The sequence below is a fragment of the Quercus suber genome, unplaced genomic scaffold, assembly GCF_002906115.3.
Source record: "Quercus suber isolate HL8 unplaced genomic scaffold, Cork oak 2.0 scaffold_613, whole genome shotgun sequence".
Taxonomy (NCBI): domain Eukaryota; kingdom Viridiplantae; phylum Streptophyta; class Magnoliopsida; order Fagales; family Fagaceae; genus Quercus; species Quercus suber.
Genome location: NW_027070056.1, coordinates 108,251 through 128,396, shown reverse-complemented (window position 1 = coordinate 128,396; position 20,146 = coordinate 108,251). Strand labels below are relative to the sequence as shown.

Genomic DNA, 20,146 nt, shown 5'->3' with positions numbered 1-20,146 from the left:
TTTAATTATATGTAGGAAATGTCTAGTGCGTCAAGTAACCAGTCGGTCGTTCCCGACGGGGCGGACTACGAGGGGATATATCCGTCAGGTCCCAAAGACCACGACGTCTCAAGCGAGAGTAGTCCGTCGTCATCTTCCTCGTCCTCAACATATGAGGGCCTGGAGATGATTGAAGCCCAGGAGGTTCCAGATGACGAAGAACAAATAGTGGGGTCCGTCGTGGCGGCAGCTGTTCTTCCAAGTCGAGGTTCCGTTTGGTGAGACGCTCCACGGCGGCACCGAGAGTTGAACTTGTCTCTCGAGGGCAGTCGTGGGTGGTTCTCTCCTTGTACGTCATTAGTAGTTGCCATTGAGCGAGTGAGTACCATGCAACCCTTTAGTCCGGGAAACGATAATGTGGCTTAATCACTTAGAGGCGTCCCCACAGACGGCGCCAACTGATGATGCCGAAAATATCAACAGTGAGTTGCACAATGCTCGCACCCTCGAGACGACACCTGCACAGAAAAAAGAGGACTAATAGAGAGCACCGGTGTGGTGCCGGCCAAATACCCTCCGAAGGTCAAGTCAGAAAGAATGCTCACAACTCTAGAGTGCTAGAGAGGGTTAATTATGCGTACGGCGTACCTTGGCTTATGAGGGTATTGGGGCTTTTATAGTGGCTTGAGATTGACCCCCCTTCCTTGATGCGGAAGTCTTTTCCTTATAGGACTCTTCTTGTGGAGTCCAAAACGTGATGAACAAGTCTCCTCCTTACGCGGAAGATTTTTACCAAGTATACCAGATTTCTGAAGTCCTACTAGCACAAGGACTCTATTTGGGCTCTTACGAGAACCGACAAAATATCCCTCCTTAGGGGCTCAGCAGGCCCATGAATATCTAGCCCACCGTAATTCAGCCCGTCCATGTCCGGCCCATTCACAATAGGTCCGTCCACATAGGGCCTGTGCAAACGATGGATCCGTCTACTTGGGCTTAAGAGATTTTTCCCCTTTCATATATAAAAAGTTCAGACTTATTCATTTAATTTTATTTTGAACATGAGCTGAGCTTAAGTTATTTACCAAACAAGATTACATGTTCAAGCTTGGTACATTTACTTGCCGAATAAACTCGAGCTTGATCATGAGCTATTTGATTAACTTATTATTTTCCTATATATAGCGAAACTATAACTAATTAAATTGTTTTATCCCTTTACAAATTTAGGAATTTTTATTACAAATGGATTGTTTATGTTATGAATAAGGTACAAATAATAATTTTATATCATATGAACCAATTTACAAATTCATACAACCTAATTTCAAGTCTATATAAATATATTTTTAGACAAGTATATATATAAATATATAGTATTATGTATAGTTGATTTGGGCATTCATGTTCAGAAGCTTGTTCACAAATACATTATTATGTTTAAGTTTGTCACGTTTAATAATTGAGCCTAAAATTGGGCTTGAGCTTGACTTGTTTAAACATGCCTTTTCTCGAGATGAGTTTGAGTTATTTATAAACATCTTGGTTTATTTATAGCCCAACTAACAGGAGTTGAGGAAAGAAGTGAGATAAGTAACTGGTTGAGAAGAAGATATTGGATTTGTTATATGGATAGGGATCGATTGAGAGATGAGAGTTTGATTGAAGAATTTTTTAGTGTGTGCGTATATCATCGTTGACGTCCTCCTTCAGTGGTTTAAGTAGTACGTGTGAAACCCAATCTATTTGTTGGTGCCATACCGGTCAAACAACCCTACTAAAAACCACTCGTTGGAGTTTTTCTTGTAAGCCTTTTCCCCATTGTGATCATATTGCCTACGTTCAAACTTATTTTTCCTCTACATGAAACTCTAGATTGGTGATATTGTCATATATACCTTAATTAATTGAATTGGATATTGCATAATTAAACTTAATTATTCAACTTGATTAATTGATTAATTCAACCGGATCAATTTCATTATATCCAACAACATGTACTTTCTTAATTTTCTTTTAAATTTAAATTTATTTCTTATTGGCATGTGTGGTACGTAAACATGTTTTTGTTTTTATTTATTTATTTTTTTCATACTAGTTAGAAGTCTCTTGGTCATGTTGTCCTAGTCTCCAACTAATATAAATTTATGAATGGAGACTAATGCTTATCTATCTATCTATTTATGGGATATTTTATATAAAAAATAAAATTTATAATCTATTTCCCCATTTATAATTCCAAATTTAGATCATAAATTTTTATTTAAGTTTATTAGAAAATTATAACCATATTAACTGACATTTTTGTACTCATTTTTCTATATTTTTTGATATATTTATCTTCTTTGTAATTCACTGATCCACTAAGCCTATAAATACTATGGTTCTCTTCTACCACCTATTAGAGAAACATACATTAGTCTAATGCCTAATAGTTAGAAATATTTCTACGAATTCTTCATAAGTGTTTTTTTTACTATGTTACCTTGTATAAAGGATAGTACTTTTTATTTTACTTAATAGTGCTAAGTAGTATGATAACAACACGGGTGACTGTGTTGTATCTCGAAGACAACGAATCTCATGAAAGTTTGCTGCATCGATTGATTTAACATTTTGTAGGCAACATGTAGATAAATACCAGCAACACAATAAATTACGTAACTTTTGTCACAATTCACCTATGTGGTGAGTTGTGACTTGTAATTAACAAAGTTGTGGACTCACATCAGTCACATGAATTTACAAATTTATTTATTTATTTTTTCTATCATTCACAACTAATCATGTGGGCTAGTAGTGGCAAAAAATGTGTAATCTTTTGAGATCTTAATATTTTTTTCAGCATATATTGAGACTAAAATATGGAATTCCCTTTCGAATTCCATAGAGCCAAAGCCACTTGGGTTGCCATCTCTAAATATTTTGTAATCCAATTTTGCATCTGATTCGAAGAGGACTCTCAAACTGTTGTCTCGACTCTCGACCCTTCTGCATAGTGATGGTGTTCTTGATTAGAACTGAGCTCTTCTTTCGTATACTGGGTGCCCACTTATACGTTATACCTCAAAATTTTTAAACTTTCTTGATCATGGGCGACTTTAGATATGAATTTTGAGCCCCAGCCAATCTCCTCAATCATTAGTTGGGTTTTTGCCTTCCTGGATGGTGATAGATTAGGCCTGAACTGCCTTATGTAGTCCCTTTTTGTCTCAATAAAAAGTATTATTAAGCCGAAACAAAAAAATCACACACTATGAAGATCATGGTTTTCAATCATTCTAATACTAAGGGGAGGATATAAAATTTTACTCCACAATGTTGTTTGGAAAAAATTGGGCCAAAAAGCCCATTGGAATAAAGGGACAGACGTCACAAAACCCAATTGAGGTACCCTTAGGGTTAGATACAACTGAGCGTTTTGCCCACCAACCTCCATGGCATTGATACCTTTGATTAACTTCGGCCGATTTATAACACAACTACTCGGTAAAGGTTGATCATGTTTGAATAGTGAATACCCACTATAACCATGGAGGCTGGCCGAAATGATCACTTGAGAATAGTAAGGTCGGGGCAACAATCCAATTAGGAGCAATTCCTATTCAATCAAAGGGTCAACACAATTTTTTGACGTGGTTCAAGAGCTGTATGGTATTAGACCTAACTCTCATATTTAAGATATTAGTGTATAATTCGTGCATATGTACGGTACAATTAAAAACAATCACAATTGCATATATATATATATATATGTGTGTATGTGTGTGTGGGGCCAGTTATCCAAAAAGATATTACTAATATTGTAAAAAATGGGCCTATGGCCCAATGGCCCAACACTACAAGAAAATGTATTTTTAGTGACGAAAATTTTCGTCACTAAAAATCCAGTTTTTCGTCACTAAGAACCTTTAGTGACGAAATTGGACTTTTAGTGACGAAATTCATTTCGTCGCTGTAGCCCCGTCACTAAAAGTCCTGGCGACTTTTAGCAACGAAAAATTTCGTCACTAAAAGTCCAATTTGGTAATAAAAAAAAAAAACTTTTAGCGACGAAAACGTTTCGTCGCTAAATGTTTTCTTCGCTAAAAACAGTATTTAGTGACGAAAATATTTCGTCACTAAAACCATTTCAGTTTATTAAATCATATTTAGTGACGAAAAATTTCGTCACTAAAACTATTTTCGGGTACATATAGTGACGAAAATATTCGTCACTAAAACTATTTTTAAAAAAATCCATGCACATATAGTGACGAAAATGTTCGTCACTAAAACCATTTCTTATAAAATTCCACTGTATTTAGTGACGAAATAATTCGTCACTAAAACAATTTTTTGTTGCCATATTTGTGACGAAAAAATTCGTCACTAAAACATTCGATTGGTGAAATATAATCTCTTTCCAAAAAAGCATGTTTTTTTCTTTCCAATGAAGACACTATAGTTCAGATCTTCCTTTTCTCAAATATTAAATTATTAAATAAATAAAAAAAGAATACAAGAATGATATCTCGTTATGATGATTAATACTTAATATATATGCTCTTATATGTAATGTGGATAGAGTGAGAAAATCGTCACCTTGTCATGATGTAAAGTTGTGTGTGTGTATATATAATTGAATACTAAAATGGACAAAAAATTAAGTTACAACTTCTTAAAATTTTGACAAGTCACCTACATTTTTTTTTTCTTTTATACTCCTGTAGATCACTATTTTCATTTGTTTTCAATTGTGGATCTCTAAATGTGTCACATGAAACTTGGAAGGAAAAAAAAAAAACTTGAATGGACCAAGATGGATATCATGACCTTCAAATTTGGTGGGATGGTACCTCTCCAAGCCATTGAACTTGGGGTTACTTAAGGGGGGTCTCAGGTTCTAGCTCGAGGGGAGCATATATATTTGGCAATTAATATTTCTAAACCAGCAAAAGAAAAAAAAGTTGTGGTAGTTCAATTGAGTACTTGCCTCAAGAAATTAAACTAAACAATGACATTAAATAATATTTTCGTAGCTAGTATATATACGAGTCAATTTTTCGTAACAATGAACCAAAATATAACATATATAGTTCGAGATTCATTTGTAATGGCTCTTACGATTTCATTGTGCACAAAGACTCTTAAGATTCCATTAGCCTAAAGAGTTAAAAGTCTGTCTCATCGCATCATGATGATGATGCCCAATGTGACTTTCTTGGTAATTATGTGATCAGTAGGTATAGCCTATAGGTGGCCTGATTTGCATAGCATGAGATAGATTGATTGATAACCAGTACACATTTGTCTTAGATATCGGCAATAGCATGAGATAGATTGATAGATTGATTGATAACCAGTACACATTTGTCTTAGATATCGGCAATAGCATGAGATAGATTGATTGATAACCAGTACACATTTGTCTTAGGATTATATTGGCAATGGCTGACTATAGAGGGTTTGCTTCATTTGTTTAGTACAATTTCTGTCTACCTAAGACGCAAGAGAGATGAAACAAGAGTTTTGGTGGTATCAAAATTTAAGAAATACGCCAACGCGGCTAGTGGCTTAATGGTGAAGTATTTGAGTCAACAAGACTCCAGTCTTGGATTTGCGTGTCCTCTCATTGAGAATCGCGTTGGTGCCCATTTCTTTCTCAATTATCCTGAATGCGTAAAGGTCGCCTTATCTCCCTAAACATTTTTTTTCCTACCCAAAAAAAAAAAAAAATTGACTACTGTACATACATTTTTTCTAAAGTGTCCTTTCGACGATCTATTTTGTCAAAGTTACAATTTGACAGTAATTATGTTATATCCCAATAAGAAGTAAGCATCCCAAAGTAATCAAACTAAATTCAAATCTTACTGCTAGCCTTTCTTCATAAAACACGGGATTTGTCTTGTTTAATTCTTCATACAATTTGATACTAACTGTGTTATATTTTCAACATGGAAAGTAAGCACCCAATAATAGGCAATCTAAATTCAAATCCTACTACAGCCTTTTTCAGTTGTTCATGATCAATCAAGGTATTTGTCTTGTTTAGTTGTTTACTAATTAATTGTGTGTTCAAAAACGTTAAATGCATGGCACACACGGTTCCTTTTTCTTTTGGTGGGTTAAATAAATGCATCTTTTTTAATTAAAAAAAATGTAAATCATTGGGGAAAAAAGAGAGTTGAAGAAATCTAGTGCATTGTCTTCTTTTTTTTTTCATGAGATATGACTCAATTATTGCAACTGATATTTTAAGCAATTGAAAAATGAAATGATGCTTGGATTTGAGTTGTTAATCCAGGGGTACAGACACCTTCTACAATTTTTATTCTTTAGCCACTTCCGCAACTGTCGTATTCGGGAGAGCTTGCCTTTACACCAATTATCAATTTAGTCGTTAAACTTTATGTTTTTTTTTTCTTAATTTAGATTAACATTTTGTAAAAACGAAACAATCAAGTCATTCCGTTCAAATCTGTTGGCAACGGTGTAAAATTTTTTTTTGAAAAAGTTTACCTAAAGGCATTCATGAGATGCATCATTTAATAAATATTGATGTTTGATGAGTATTATTACTAAAAATAATTGTTTGAACAGTTTCATTTGCTAAAAGATTTGGATATATAGAATAATCAGATAAAATCAATCGGAAAATTAACTTTAAAGACTAATTTGATAAAAAAAAAAAATTAGGGGAATAAAATTAATTTTAGCTAAAAGAAAAGGAAAAAGAGTAACGCAGGTAACACATGTATGAGCTTTTATGCTCATTCTCATTTGTATGATACATTTCTATATGATAAAATTTCAAACTATGACATTTGCTTCATGATGATTACTCTTTATTATCAGACCAAGATAACAATTAATTTTTTGTGTAGACAGAGTTTAAATCTCAAATCTCTTATTCGACAGTAAGAGACTTTACTAATTGAGTTAATTGAAATTCACAATATAGGTCATCTTTTACTTTGTATTTAGACCCTTCTAATAATATTGTATTTTTATTATTAACGGATGTATCAAGATGTATCAGTGTATGAGGTATATGTTATTCTAAATTATTTTTTAATTTATTTGCTCGTTTTCTATAATTATCAATTTCAATGATATCATTAAAATGAGATGCATAAGTAGTGACAGAGCTTTAAGTAGAGCCAAGTTAAATTTACCATTTTTTTTATTATAAAAAAATCTATTAGTAACACACAAATATATATTACCTAAACATAAAAGTATGTCTATAATATAATTTATATATGTTATCTTCTCATATATAACAAGCAAAAAATTATTTTAAGTTATTCTTTACATAACTCAAAACAATTTCTTTATTCCTCAAGTCAAATTACAAACTGTAATCTATCTTTTATACCAAATTGATCACAATTGACACTACAAGAAAATGTATTTTTAGTGACGAAAAAATTCGTCACTAAAAGTCCAGTTTTTCATCACTAAGAACTTCTAGTGACGAAACTAGACTAAAACTATTTTAAAGAAAATCCATGCACATATAGCGACAAAAATTTTCGTCTCTAAAACCATTTCTTACAAAATTCCACCGCATTTAGTGACGAAATATTTCGTCACTAAAACAATTTTTTGTTGCCATATTTGTGACGAAAAAATTCGTCACTAAAACTTATTTTCTGTTTTTATTATTTTCATGACTTTGATATTAACCTGTAACCTGTCATTACATTGTTAAAATCTCATATTTGATTAACACATTTATTTCAATAACACATTTATAAAAAATCGATCCATACATTCCACAAGTTAAAATTAAAACAAGTATCAAATTCAAACTCCTTCCATACAATAATTGTTTGCAACACATACAATAACTTAAGATGTTTTATAACAATACAAAAAATGTAGCATAATATAATTAGAACCCCCTAAAGCCAAAAGAAGTCCTCATATGTCTTCAAATAATGCCAAAAGTAAATCCCCTAAAGCCACCAATAAGAAATCTGCACAAATATAAAAACACTACTACATTAAAATCGTAAAGTAAAAACATTAACTATGTTATAAAAAATTTTCTAACAATTAGTTTCAAATAAAACATAAAAAATGAAGTGTTGCCAGTAAGTGATTTAACTTGAAGATGAACCACCCCCATAGTTAAAATCGTCATCATAACCCTTGCTCCTCAAAAAATTAAGAATATTCTTTTGGATCTCATCTTGCTTAGCTTGCGCCTCTTGCTCCTTAGCTCGCACCTCTTGCTCCTTAGCTCGCTCCTCTTCGTCCCTAACTCTTGCCTCTTTGAGCTCAATTATCTCATTTTCTAACCGATGAATATACTCTACCGAGGCATTAGATGAGGTAGTTGTTACCAGAGAATAGGAAGGTCTCATGCCAAGTCCTTTTACAATACCGGATTTTTTCTTAAAAACCAAGTTTGAGATTTCCTCTTGTGTAAGGGGAATTGCATTAGGATCTTGACAATGATCCTCTTGCACTTTGAGAATAGTTTCCTACCATTTGAAAGAGGAAAAAAAAAAAAAAACAATCACAAAATTAATACTACATATGTAATAACTTTACAAACATGATAAGAATGGAATAATAGGGATGGAATGATACACATACATATGTCGCTTCATCGTCATAGTGTATCCACTTATTTGTGTTTGGATTAAAATGAACATCTTTGTAGACTTTTGCCAATTCAGGAACTTGACCGCCATTATTATTTGTCTAATTAATTAACATTCAAGTGTTAGTTATTTATAGTTAATTAATCATAACATGTAACATACTAAGGTTTAAGAAAATGAAAAAACACGCACCTCCTCATCAACCCTAACAGCAAGTGCCTTTGTTCCGCATCTATGTTTGCCTGAAGTCTTGCTTCTATGTTTAGAATTAATTCTTGATTTTTCCTAATAAAGAACATTTAAGATATTTATTAGATTATGAATAAAACAATATACATTTACTTCATCTAAGTATTAATCTAATCATTTGACAACATAATATAGTTAATATTGGATAATAATAATATACGCATAAATAATTTACTAGCCAGTCCTTATTAGTCCATCTCCCTTCAATGAGTCCAGTCCATTGCTCAAGTGTGACATTCTTTGCAGGTGGCTTTTTGCATAGTCTTCACCATGAGATTGTACAAGCTTTTTATAAGTCTGATACAACTTGTTAGAGCCGCTACTCAATAATCTTCCACATTTTGTATTTACTGTTTTCGTTACTAAGTTGGAATCTCCTTCAAGCTCAAACTGATCCTGTAAAATGAAGTATATATGTATTATAAAAATATTATTATATGAATTAATATACTTAGTGACAACAAAGACGAGTTAAACGTTATTAATATAAATTTACCACGATATTTTGAAGCACCACATCTCTAGTAGCAGCATCAACACTTTTCCAATTTTTTACGTTGTAACTGGACAAATTACTTCGCACTTGTACCCCAATTTGATTGACAAGCTTGCATGCATTCTTCCCAACAGGAGCATCATACTCTGCAGCTATACGTACTGGTAGTTTACCACTTTTTTCAACAAGTGCCCGTACTGCTATACCACGTGTTGTTCCACGGGTATTTCTGCTAGCAGATCCTATTTAAAAATTATCAATGTTATAAAATTATACATTCTATGTACATTAAGTATAATCTCAATAGTAAAGACAAAGTGCAGTTGCAATTAAGTATGTTCTATGTAATTACCAGTCGTGCTAGTTAATGCGTCGGTAGCCTCCGCACTTGAAGAACTTTGGGCGAGAGGATTTGCTTCAAGAGGTGTTTCTGTAGATTGAACCGTAGATTGGACCGTAGATTGGACCACCGGGATAGATGCCCCACCTCGTGAGCGTGTAAGTCGTCCTGGTGCCATCTGTAACTAGAAACATATATATAATAGAACAACAAAGTCATTACAAATAATAGAACCAAAGTTATTATCTATTGCACCCTATGGAACATCTATTGTACCTTATGGATTAAAGAGTTAGATGACTCAACATCATTCTCATCGTCACCAATAGGTGGTACATAATCATCATCTACCACAACACTAGCTCTACTTCTTTTCCCTTTTGTACAATTGGACTGAGCAGAATCCTTTAGAGAAGTTGAGATGTGCTTCAATCCCAAAGCATCAATTATCTCTTGGTTTTGCCTCATTCTATCCAATCTTGCCATCTCATACCTCGGTATATTATGAGTGTATTTGGCCATCTCATACCTCATTCTATCCAAGGACGTTAGTCTGTCCGAGGATGGCCAAACAGGAACACGATGGGAATAGTACAAGAAAAGTAAATAGAAATTATATGTGATAGTCCAAAATACGTCCAGGGATAAATCCACCTCGGACATAAGGGTCCAAAATGGATTCAATTACCTTATCATTCTGGATACCTCATAGGGTTGTATTATAGTTGAGAAACGAATGGGGGATAAGGGAGGAGCAAAGGGAGATAACAAATATCTTCTAAAACTGCTACTTCCATATTAAATGCTTCCCAACTAACTTTTTGGCCGCATTAATGTGGAGGTGATACCTGAACAGTAGTTAGACAGCCTTATGGCTACTAGTTGAAGATTTTGGGAGGTGTTGGATGGGACGGGAAGGAGTTCTTAGAATTTAACCTACACGTGTATGGTGAAAATGAGACGAGGATCATGATATATAAGAAGAAAGAGGGACTTAGAAAGGGGGAGAGAGAAAGAAAACACAAGAAAAGGACGCTAAAAAAAAAGAACCATTGAAAAAGCAATTTTTCTTAGTTTGTTTGTGTTAGAAAGGTCCCTACTTAGTACCTATGATGATCTTTCTTAAAGAATAGAGCTAGTTCTTTTATTCACTCTCTATAAATTTATTGTTCGGGCTGGTTGGGCTTGGAACCGATTCTTAACTTGGGTCCAATTCAAATTGAGTCCTTACAATATATAAGTTCAAATTATATCTATTATAAGAGTTACACATTTTTAAGTCATAAATATATACATGAGTTATAACTTTTTTTTTTTTTTTTTTTTGGTATTGAGTTTTTTTTAATGGTTTATTTATATTCAACTCTTCGTTTTTTTGCATAATATTAACTCACCTAGAACAAAAATTAAAAAAAAAAAAATTAAATAGAAAACGTGATGCAAAATTAGACAACAATTGAAATTCAATTTGACATCTAATTAGATTTTTTCTTAGTTTTAACTTTATATTTCCATGATCCCCTTATAAATTCCCTATAAAAATACCAATGCTAGATTCCAACCAAGGTATGAACACTCTAACACACTTAGAGAAATTCTTCTTAATGGTAGCACCTGTTACCAGCCCCATTGGCTAGTTGTGGGTAATGAATATGTCTCTCTTGGTTGCAATTTCTATTCCAATGATGATCTGCTCATAAGTGTCTCATTCTAGTTGGGTCTTTGGACTTTGGTGGCTCCCATCATACATTTTCTATAACCTACACTAAAAAAGTAAAAAATTCTTTTCGTTTCTTCTTTACTCTTTTGCTTTTACGACATATACTCTTCATTGGGAACAACTTATTTAACTAAAATTAAAAACTATTTACTAAAATATTGTAAATAAAGTCAAAAGATAGCTGTAATAATATAGTGAGACCTGTAAATAATAATAAAAAGTGTAATAAGATCTATAAATAATAGCAAAAATAAGCTAAATAGTAAAAAAAAAAAAAAAAAAAACTAGCTTTTTAAGCTAAAGCCAAACACAACCTTAGGAGTATCACATGATTTTCATCAAAGCAAAAGATATATCTCTCTTTTAAAAGTAGGTTCATTGTAATTACAAGTTATATAATAAAAATGTTGTTATTAAGTGCTTTATGTTTATGTTGTGGACGTTTTCATTCAAGTTGAATCACGTTAAATCCTTGTTTTGCTTTTCTCTTTCAGCTTTTTCAATTACATAATTACATAATCACTCAATAAGTTTAACAATGTCACAATATATGTTATAAAGCAAGTATATTACCCTTAAAGTTAGTCCAAAGTTAGCCCAAAGTCTTCTAGTATATAAATTTAACACTGGATTCATTTTAATTAAATACATATACGAAAGATAGCCATTAAGGATTTTCGCAATGGACAAAAGTATCAGGCTGAACCATATGAAAGCCATTTTAATTATTTTTTGTTTATTTATTTTTCAATCACTCAACAACAATTCCAATAGTACAAAAGCACTTATTGTTGCTGAAAGTTGATAAAAACTGATTGTTGCTGAAAACACTGTAGCAAAATAATTTTTAAATGTGTGAATAGTGTTGTGGGAGTCACTTTTAATATTAAATATTACGTAAATAATGCGTGAACAGTGCATGAACAGTGTACGCACAGTACACGCACAGTGAATTTTGTCCCCCAAAGTCAACAAGTGCGGCAAAAAAAAAAAAAAAAGAAAAAAAAAAGAAAGAGAAAATGCGAAGCTGGAAAACGCACCGCAACTAACCTTCCTATCCAAACCCACACTCTATCTTTAAAGAAATACGAGTCCAAATCTTCTGTCTCATCAATTATGCTCCACTTCATGCTCCACCAATAAAACTTGGACAACTAGCCTCTCTCATTAAATGAGATACCTCTGACTTTAATGAGAGAGACCAGTTATCTCATTTAATGAGATATCCCATTTAATGAAAAAGGTTAGCTGTCCAAATACATCTTGGACTCAAGAAATACTCTCCCTTTTTTGCTTTGTGAAAGGAAATCTCAACGTGAAACACTAAAGGAGGATTCATTATTACCATATACAATTTGGAAAATTTGTGAAAGGAAATCTCAACGTGAAACGCTAAAGGAGGGTTCCTTATAAGCATATAAAATTTGGAAAATTTTAATTTAAAATCCTATGGTGAAGAATCTTTATAAGTTCTTATATATCATAACATAACGTGAAAGACACTATTTAGCAATCATAAAAAAACAAAAAAAAGAGGAAACAAAGAAAGACACACTTTAACATTTTATTGGTATATATATGATAATATGAACTGATTCAAGTCTTATGAGCAGTAAAATCTTGGAGCACAAACTTCTAGTTCATGCCAGATAGATAGTGTACAATATTCGAAAGTGATGTTGGGATTTTCCATTAAATTAGAAAAATTTCCATCATAGTATTTAATTGAAATTGAACTTGTTTCATCGATGGTAGCATTTGATTAATTTAGTTTTGCTAGGCTTTTGTCAGTTCTCAAATTGGCAGTCTTTATGGGCATAACATTGGGCAAATTACTAACGTGATTTTCTTCACTTATTATATTAATCTGATTTTATTTATAAGATATATTAATCTGAATTTAATTACGTGGTAAAAGAAGATATTTGGAGGGGAGGGTAGTGGGGGGAAGCTATATAGAAGACTTTCTTGAAACATCTTTAATATATAAACCAAGTTTTAAGCATGGAATAATTAATGGAGGAAAGCTATAAAGGAGACATTCTTTGAAACATCTTTAAATATATATAAACCAAGTTTTAAGCATGGAATAATTAATTATCCACTTTTTCTTTTTCTTACTTTTTTTTTGTTTTGTCTTTCAAGGCAATACCACAGCAGGCTTCATTTTATGGTACAAAAACCGATGGACATTGTGATCTCCACAATCATTAATTTAGCAATATAGAAGTTTGTTTGTCCTCCAACATGAAGAGTAGTATTATAGATCGTTACTACACTACAAACAGCAGGACCTGTTTCAACCCTTTTTTTTTGCAAGGGTTCACTAAAATTTGTCCAAATAAACACTAAAGTATGACTATTACTAAATAAATTTATTAAGGACCTTTGAAATAATTAACACAACCCTTGAAAGTATGACTATTACTAGATTTTTTCTTAGTTTTGACTTTATATTTCCATAATGCCCTTATAAAATCCCTATAAAAATACCAATGCTAGATTCCAACCAAGGTATGAACACTAACACACAGGAAAATTCTTCTTACCTGTAGCACCTGTTCCCAGCCCCATCGGCTAGTTGTGGGTGTAATGAATAAGTCTCTCTTGGTTGCAATTTCTATTCCAATGATGATCTGCTCATAAGTGTCTCATTCTAGCTGGATCTTTGGACTTTGGTGACTCCCATCATAAATTTTCTATTACCCACACTGAGGGTTCGTTTGAGATCTGTTTATTTTGCTGAAATAGAAATTTTTTTGCTGAAGGTACTATAGATAAAAATAAAAGTTAGCTGAAATAGTATAGTGGAGCCCATGAACAGTACCAAAAAGTGTAGTGAGACTCATGAATAGTAGCAAAAATAAGTTGAATAATAAAATAATTTGGTGAAATTAATCATGCCAAACGGATACTAAAAAAGTAAAAATTCTATTGGCTTCGTCTTTTCTCTTTTGCTTTTACAACCTATACCCTTAGAAGTATCACATGATTTTCATCAAATTAAAAGATATATCTCTCTTTTAATTCGAAGTAGGTTCATTGTAATTACAAGTTATATAGTAAAAAAGTTGTTATTAAGTGCTTTATGTTTATGTTGTGGACGTTGTCATTCAAGTTGAATCACGTTAAATCGTTGTTTTTCCTCGAGTATTTCCTTATCTCATACATGATTGAAGACATTGACACAAGATCCTTGAAGCATGTATTCTTCGAAACATGAAGACTCTTAGACCTCAAGCATGGGACAATGAATTCCTTAAAAGGTTAGAGAAAATATATCTAAAAGTTGGGTTGTAATTTTTACAAAACTTAGCTTTTAGATCTCATTTTCTCTTGATTTTTTATTTTTTTATACTTTGAGAGGAAAGAGACATAAAGGGGTAGCAAAAATACAAATTTACCCCTGTTTTTAAGAGAGATGGGTAAAGGGAGACAAACAGAGCTTACCTTAGGTGGGTAAAGTGCCAATTTTTAAACCACAGGTAGGCAAAGTGTTTTTCAGGCAAATCACAAGTGGGCAAAGTATAATTTCTTCTAAATAAAACAAAATGGCAACATTACTCACCATTAACATAAAAAAATTATGAGTATGCAAAAATGCCACTAACATGAAGAAACTGAGTCAACCCAACCTAACCCAATCCAATATCTTGGATTGGTTTTTGTAGGTTAGTGGCGGGTGTAGACACTACATTTTGTATCCATTAATAAATTTTCATCCTTAGCCTCAATGATGAGCTTGAAATATGTTAACCAAGGGTAATTAAAGAGTTCATAATAGTTTGGAAGTAATCAAAACTCAAAAGTGCATAAATTGCTTTGAAATCGATACTGAAAAATGACATTTGCTCACTATTTTGACCACACCTTTTTATCCACAAATAATTTTTGAGTGATATTTATTTCATTAGAAATTAGACATCCTGGGCTTAAATTTGAACATAAATTTTGCCTAATTTAGATTTATATTGAGTGAGTTATGACTGTTTGAATTTAGGCTATTAGAGTTGTTAGATTAGGGTTTTTAGGGACGAATGTGTATGCATGCCCCAACCTTGCGTATGCAGGATCATTTCCAAAAGCCCAAAACTTCAATTTTAGGGGCCCAAGACATTACTCTTTGATGTAGGTTGGCTCCTAGGCCCTTGGAAACATCCAAACACCATTAAAAAGACCTAGAAACCCTAATTTTAACTTATAAATAATTAACTAATGTCTCCAATCAAAAGGTTAGCTAGAGAGAGAGAGTTATTTTTTGGCCTCCATCTTCTAATTCTCTTTTCTAAAACTCACACACAACACCTTTGCACCTTTTTTACAAATTAAAATCCTCTCTTTAGTTAGTTCTAAGACAGAAAGTTTGTTTTCCAAATTGTTTTCTCAAAACCTTTTCAATTAAACTTTGTTCTTGAGTTGTGATTCCTAAAACTATTGTGTTCTTTGATAATTCTTGTCCTTTCGATCTAATCTTTATATTGTAGGCATTGAAGGGTCGGTTAAACAATCTCTAAACTTATAATTTTAAGCAATTTTATTATTCTTTCATGAATTCTTTCTTTGTTTAATAGGATTCACATGAGTTTCTTAATGTAGTTTTTTTAATTGATTTATTTGATTTGTTTGTTTATTTTAATTCTTTTAATATGTGTTAATATGATTTTAGGTTGTTTATAATATGTTTTGGTTGTTCTTGTTTTATTATTTTTATTTTATGTAAAGTTTAACATGTTTATTTATTATATGTTAGTTTATTATATTTGTTTGATTTGTTTCATGGTTATTTGTTTATGATAATATTTTGTGTTATTTGGTTTATGCTAGTTTAGTGTTTAGGGTTCTAACATGCTTATTTGATTTCTATATTTCTATATTTAAATGATTAAATCTGTAAAAAAGTAATTTTTTTGATCTGTGCCAAAGGATGCTTATGCATCTTTGAGTATGCATGTGCATGGTTTGACTATGCGTGCTCATAGTTTAGTATGCGTACACACCTTGAACCCAGATTAGGGCAAAAATCTTGTTTTTATTTATTTAATATTTTTTCACATGTTCTTTGATGCTATTTGACTCTGTTTAGGTTAATATTTTGTGTTTATTTATTTTCCATGTTTTTTTTTAGTATTTTTGCCATGTTTGGTTTATTTGATATATATTTTTTCCTTGTGTGTTTTATCTAATTGTTATCTTTTTCAATTTTAATATATTTGTTTGATTGCATTTTATTTATTTCCTTTTATATTGTATTGTGATCTTTAACATGTTGTGTGTTTTATTTTATTCAAGTGCAAGATGTGTGTTTAGGTTAAGGATTATGGCTCTTTTAATAACTTCTTTATTTAAATATGGCCTAGCAATACATAATGGAGGCCGGCTCACAAGCCGGGTGATCTTGGGTGCCTAACACCTTCCTAAGCCATTCCCAAACTCTAGACCCATAATTTGGTATGTAGATCTATGTATGTAAGTGATAAGCCTAAAAGGCCCAATATGGTTCCTAGACCTAATTTAGGTGGCGACTCCATTTTTCACCCTTTGCCATGGATCACTCACAAAGGCCAAGCTGTACTCCCTTGCGCCCACAGTGGGTTGGGTTGGAACTTTATTAAGCCGTGGGTTTAGTCGGGTTTAGGTTGCTACCTTTTTTATTTATTTATTTATTTTTTTGAGATAAAGATATAACTTTTATTACTATAAGTAGGGTTGTTTATGGGTTGGGTTGGATCGAGTTTGGGGTTGACCTGCAATCGATCTGATTGGCTCGGGTGAACATAAAATGGACCCACAACTGACCATATGTTCGGATCGAAACTGACAGCTTGGGTCTTCAGTTGAGTAGGTCGGAATTGTTGGGTAATATTGGGTTTGAAACAAAAGAAGAAAACTGAGAAATCACAACCCAAGCAATATAAAAATCAAAACATAGAAGAACACAGACACGGAGAAATCAAGCCAAAAACACAGAATGAACACCAAAAGGACATAGAGAAATCAAGCAAAAAGAACACAAAAATCAAAACCCAAAAAGGACAGAGAAATCAACCCAAAGAACATGGAGAAATCAAAACCCAAAGGACACAAACCCAAACAAAAATTGTAGAAATCACACAGCATAAACAAGAACTCAGATTTATGGACTGAAACGAAGAAAGAAAGAGAAATATAACACTAAACTGGCACCACCACCAGTCCCCTCACCCATCATCACCATATCCATCACAAGATTAGTGCAAAATCTAAAAAAAAAAAATTACATTTTTTATTGACCCACCATAACATGCACAAGATCAAAGGATATTTCAAGCAAATTAGAGGAGGCTTCGAGATTTGGGTTTGAGTTGCTTGATGACAGTGGCAGCAATAGGCAAACTTGATGATGGCGATGGCTGTAAGAAGGGTTAGGGTTAGGGATTTGAGAGAGAGAGATCAGAAAGGGAGAGAGAGTGTGAAAATAGAGATCTAAGGGAGAGAGAGCATGTTCTGAAAAAATGAAACTTCTCACGGGTTGGAATTTTTGCCTTATTTTTAAACTTCTCACGGGTCGGGTCAGTTTCTACAGGTTATGAATTGTGGAACTTGAAACCAAACTGAAACCTGAAATTTATCTCTAACTGACTTGTATCCGACCCATTTGGTTAGTTAGATTTGCCCATGGGTCTTCGGGTCGGATGGGTGGGTCGGGTCTGACAGGTTAACGAACAACCCCAACTAAAAGGCAAATATAACAGGCACATGACCATGGCCATCACAACACGGTGCAGAAACTCCAAGACCGCTAGAGAGAAATACATCAAAATACCCATATATCAAATACCAGAACAACATACAACAAATTATAACAATATTCAAAAACAGAATTAATGGTTCCCCATTGCTGCACATGATCTTTGATACTCTTCCAAGTAGCCAATTGCCCTTCCAATATCACAGCACAGGTGCAGAATTTCAGAACTGTTGGAGAAATACATCAAATACTAGAATAGCATACAACAAGTTATAACAAGGTTCAAAAACCCCATTGCTGCACATAATCTTTGATACTTTTCCAAGTAGCCAGTTGCCCCTTCCAATATCATAGCAAAGGTGCAGAATTTCAAAACTGTTGGAGAAATACATGAAATACTAGAACAACATACAACAAATTATAACAAGGTTAAAAAAAAACCCCATTGTTGCACATAATATTTGATACTCTTCCAAGTAGCCAATTGCCCCTTCTAATATCACAGTACAGGTGCAGATTTTCAGAACTGTTGGAGAAATATATCAAATACTAGTACATCATACAACAAATTATAACAAGGTTCAAAAAATAGTATTAATGATTTCCCATTGCTGCATATAATCTCTGATACTCTTCCAAGTAGCCAATTTCCCCGTCTAATATAGCTTTAGGATATTGTATGGCCATCATAGCACAGATGTAGAATTTCAGAACTATTGGAGAAATACATCAACTACTAGAACAACATACCACAAATTATAACAAGATGCGAAAAACTGTATTAATGGTTCCTCATTGCTGCACATAATCTCTAATACTTTTCTAAGTAGCCAATTGCCCCTTCCAATATAGCTTTAGGATGTTGTTGGACCTTCTCGAAATAGAATTTATTTCTAGCATTCCATAACGCCCATGATATCGTTGCCCATCTGTCCAACTCCATCTGTGGAAGCTGTTTTGCCATCATCCTAAAGAGTGCAAAGAAGTTTTGTGCTGCATTTGAACATTTTTGGATTTTCCCTCGGCAAAGTGCCCATTCATTCCTTGCTAGTGGACATTCCTAAAGAAGATGACCAATGGATTCAAGTTTTTGGTAGCATATTTCACATTGGGGGTCAATTTTCATTTTTCTCCTATGCAAGTTTTCTCTTGTAGGTAAAATATTTGAGCAGGCGTGCCACACAAACATCTTAACCTTAGGAGGAGTTTTAAGAGTCTAGATTTTTTCTAGAGAGCCTGATCAGTTACTGCTCTAGAATGCTTAACCCGATTTTTTTCCTTTAGCTTTAAAGCAACCTGATATGTAGACTTCACTATAAACAACTTTGCTGAATTTTCCTTCCATATTAGCTTGTCCCGAGAGGCAGTCATGGACAGAGAAATGGCTAGTATTTCCTTTCTAGTTTGATGAACAAAGAGATCAAAGATCTTTTCCCTATCCCATTGCATTGTTGTACTATCAATCAAGTCACTCACGTGCAAATTTAGCTAGTCATCACCCAGAAACACAGGTTTGTGTGGTAGTGGCTTATGGGTTGAAACTAAAATATTCCTTCCATCCCCTACCTTCCAAACAGAGCCTTCAGAGATGATATCCCTTGCTGCCAGCAAACACCTCTAAACATAAGATGGATTATTGCCAAGTATTGCATCCATAAAAGAGCAATTGAGAAAATACCTTGCTTTATAAACCCTGTAGAACAAAGAATGTGTATTATGTATCAATCTCCAAGCTTGTATAGCTAGTAAAGCTTAATTAAGAGCTTGAATGTCCCGAAAACCCATGCCCCCACTCTTCTTTGACGTACACAGCTTGTTCCAATTTATCCAATGGATCTTGTTCTCCTCCTTTGTCTGGCCCCACCAATATTTAGCTAAGGTAGAGTTGATAGAATTGCATAGAGCCTTTGGAATTCAGAAAATACCCACTGAGTCTAAAACTGGCTCCATACCAATTGGATTAGCTGTGGTGAATAGCTTTTGAAAATAAGACTCTGCCACCCTCTCTTTATCATCTTCAGAAGTGCACCATCTT

At 33.2% G+C, this 20,146-nt stretch overlaps 1 protein-coding gene across 1 annotated transcript; it reads right to left on the bottom strand.

Moving 5' to 3' along the window:
- Window positions 1-9,002: 9,002 nt before the first annotated feature.
- Window positions 9,003-10,186, bottom strand: LOC136064033 (uncharacterized). Its single transcript, XM_065765174.1, has 4 exons — window positions 9,941-10,186; window positions 9,677-9,848; window positions 9,325-9,566; window positions 9,003-9,224 (listed from the first exon to the last, which is right to left on the bottom strand). Exons 1-4 carry the CDS (start codon window positions 10,184-10,186, stop codon window positions 9,003-9,005), a joined length of 882 nt encoding a protein of 293 aa, XP_065621246.1.
- Between the last annotated feature and the right edge of the window lie 9,960 nt (window positions 10,187-20,146).

Coding starts and splice junctions, on each gene's coding strand:
- LOC136064033 (XM_065765174.1), bottom strand. CDS start 10,186: ATGGCCAAATACACTCATAATATACCGAGGTATGAGATGGCAAGATTG. Junction 9,567..9,676: donor CGCATTAACTAGCACGACTG/GTAATTACATAG, acceptor ATTTTTAAATAG/GATCTGCTAGCAGAAATACC. Junction 9,225..9,324: donor TGGTGCTTCAAAATATCGTG/GTAAATTTATAT, acceptor TTCATTTTACAG/GATCAGTTTGAGCTTGAAGG.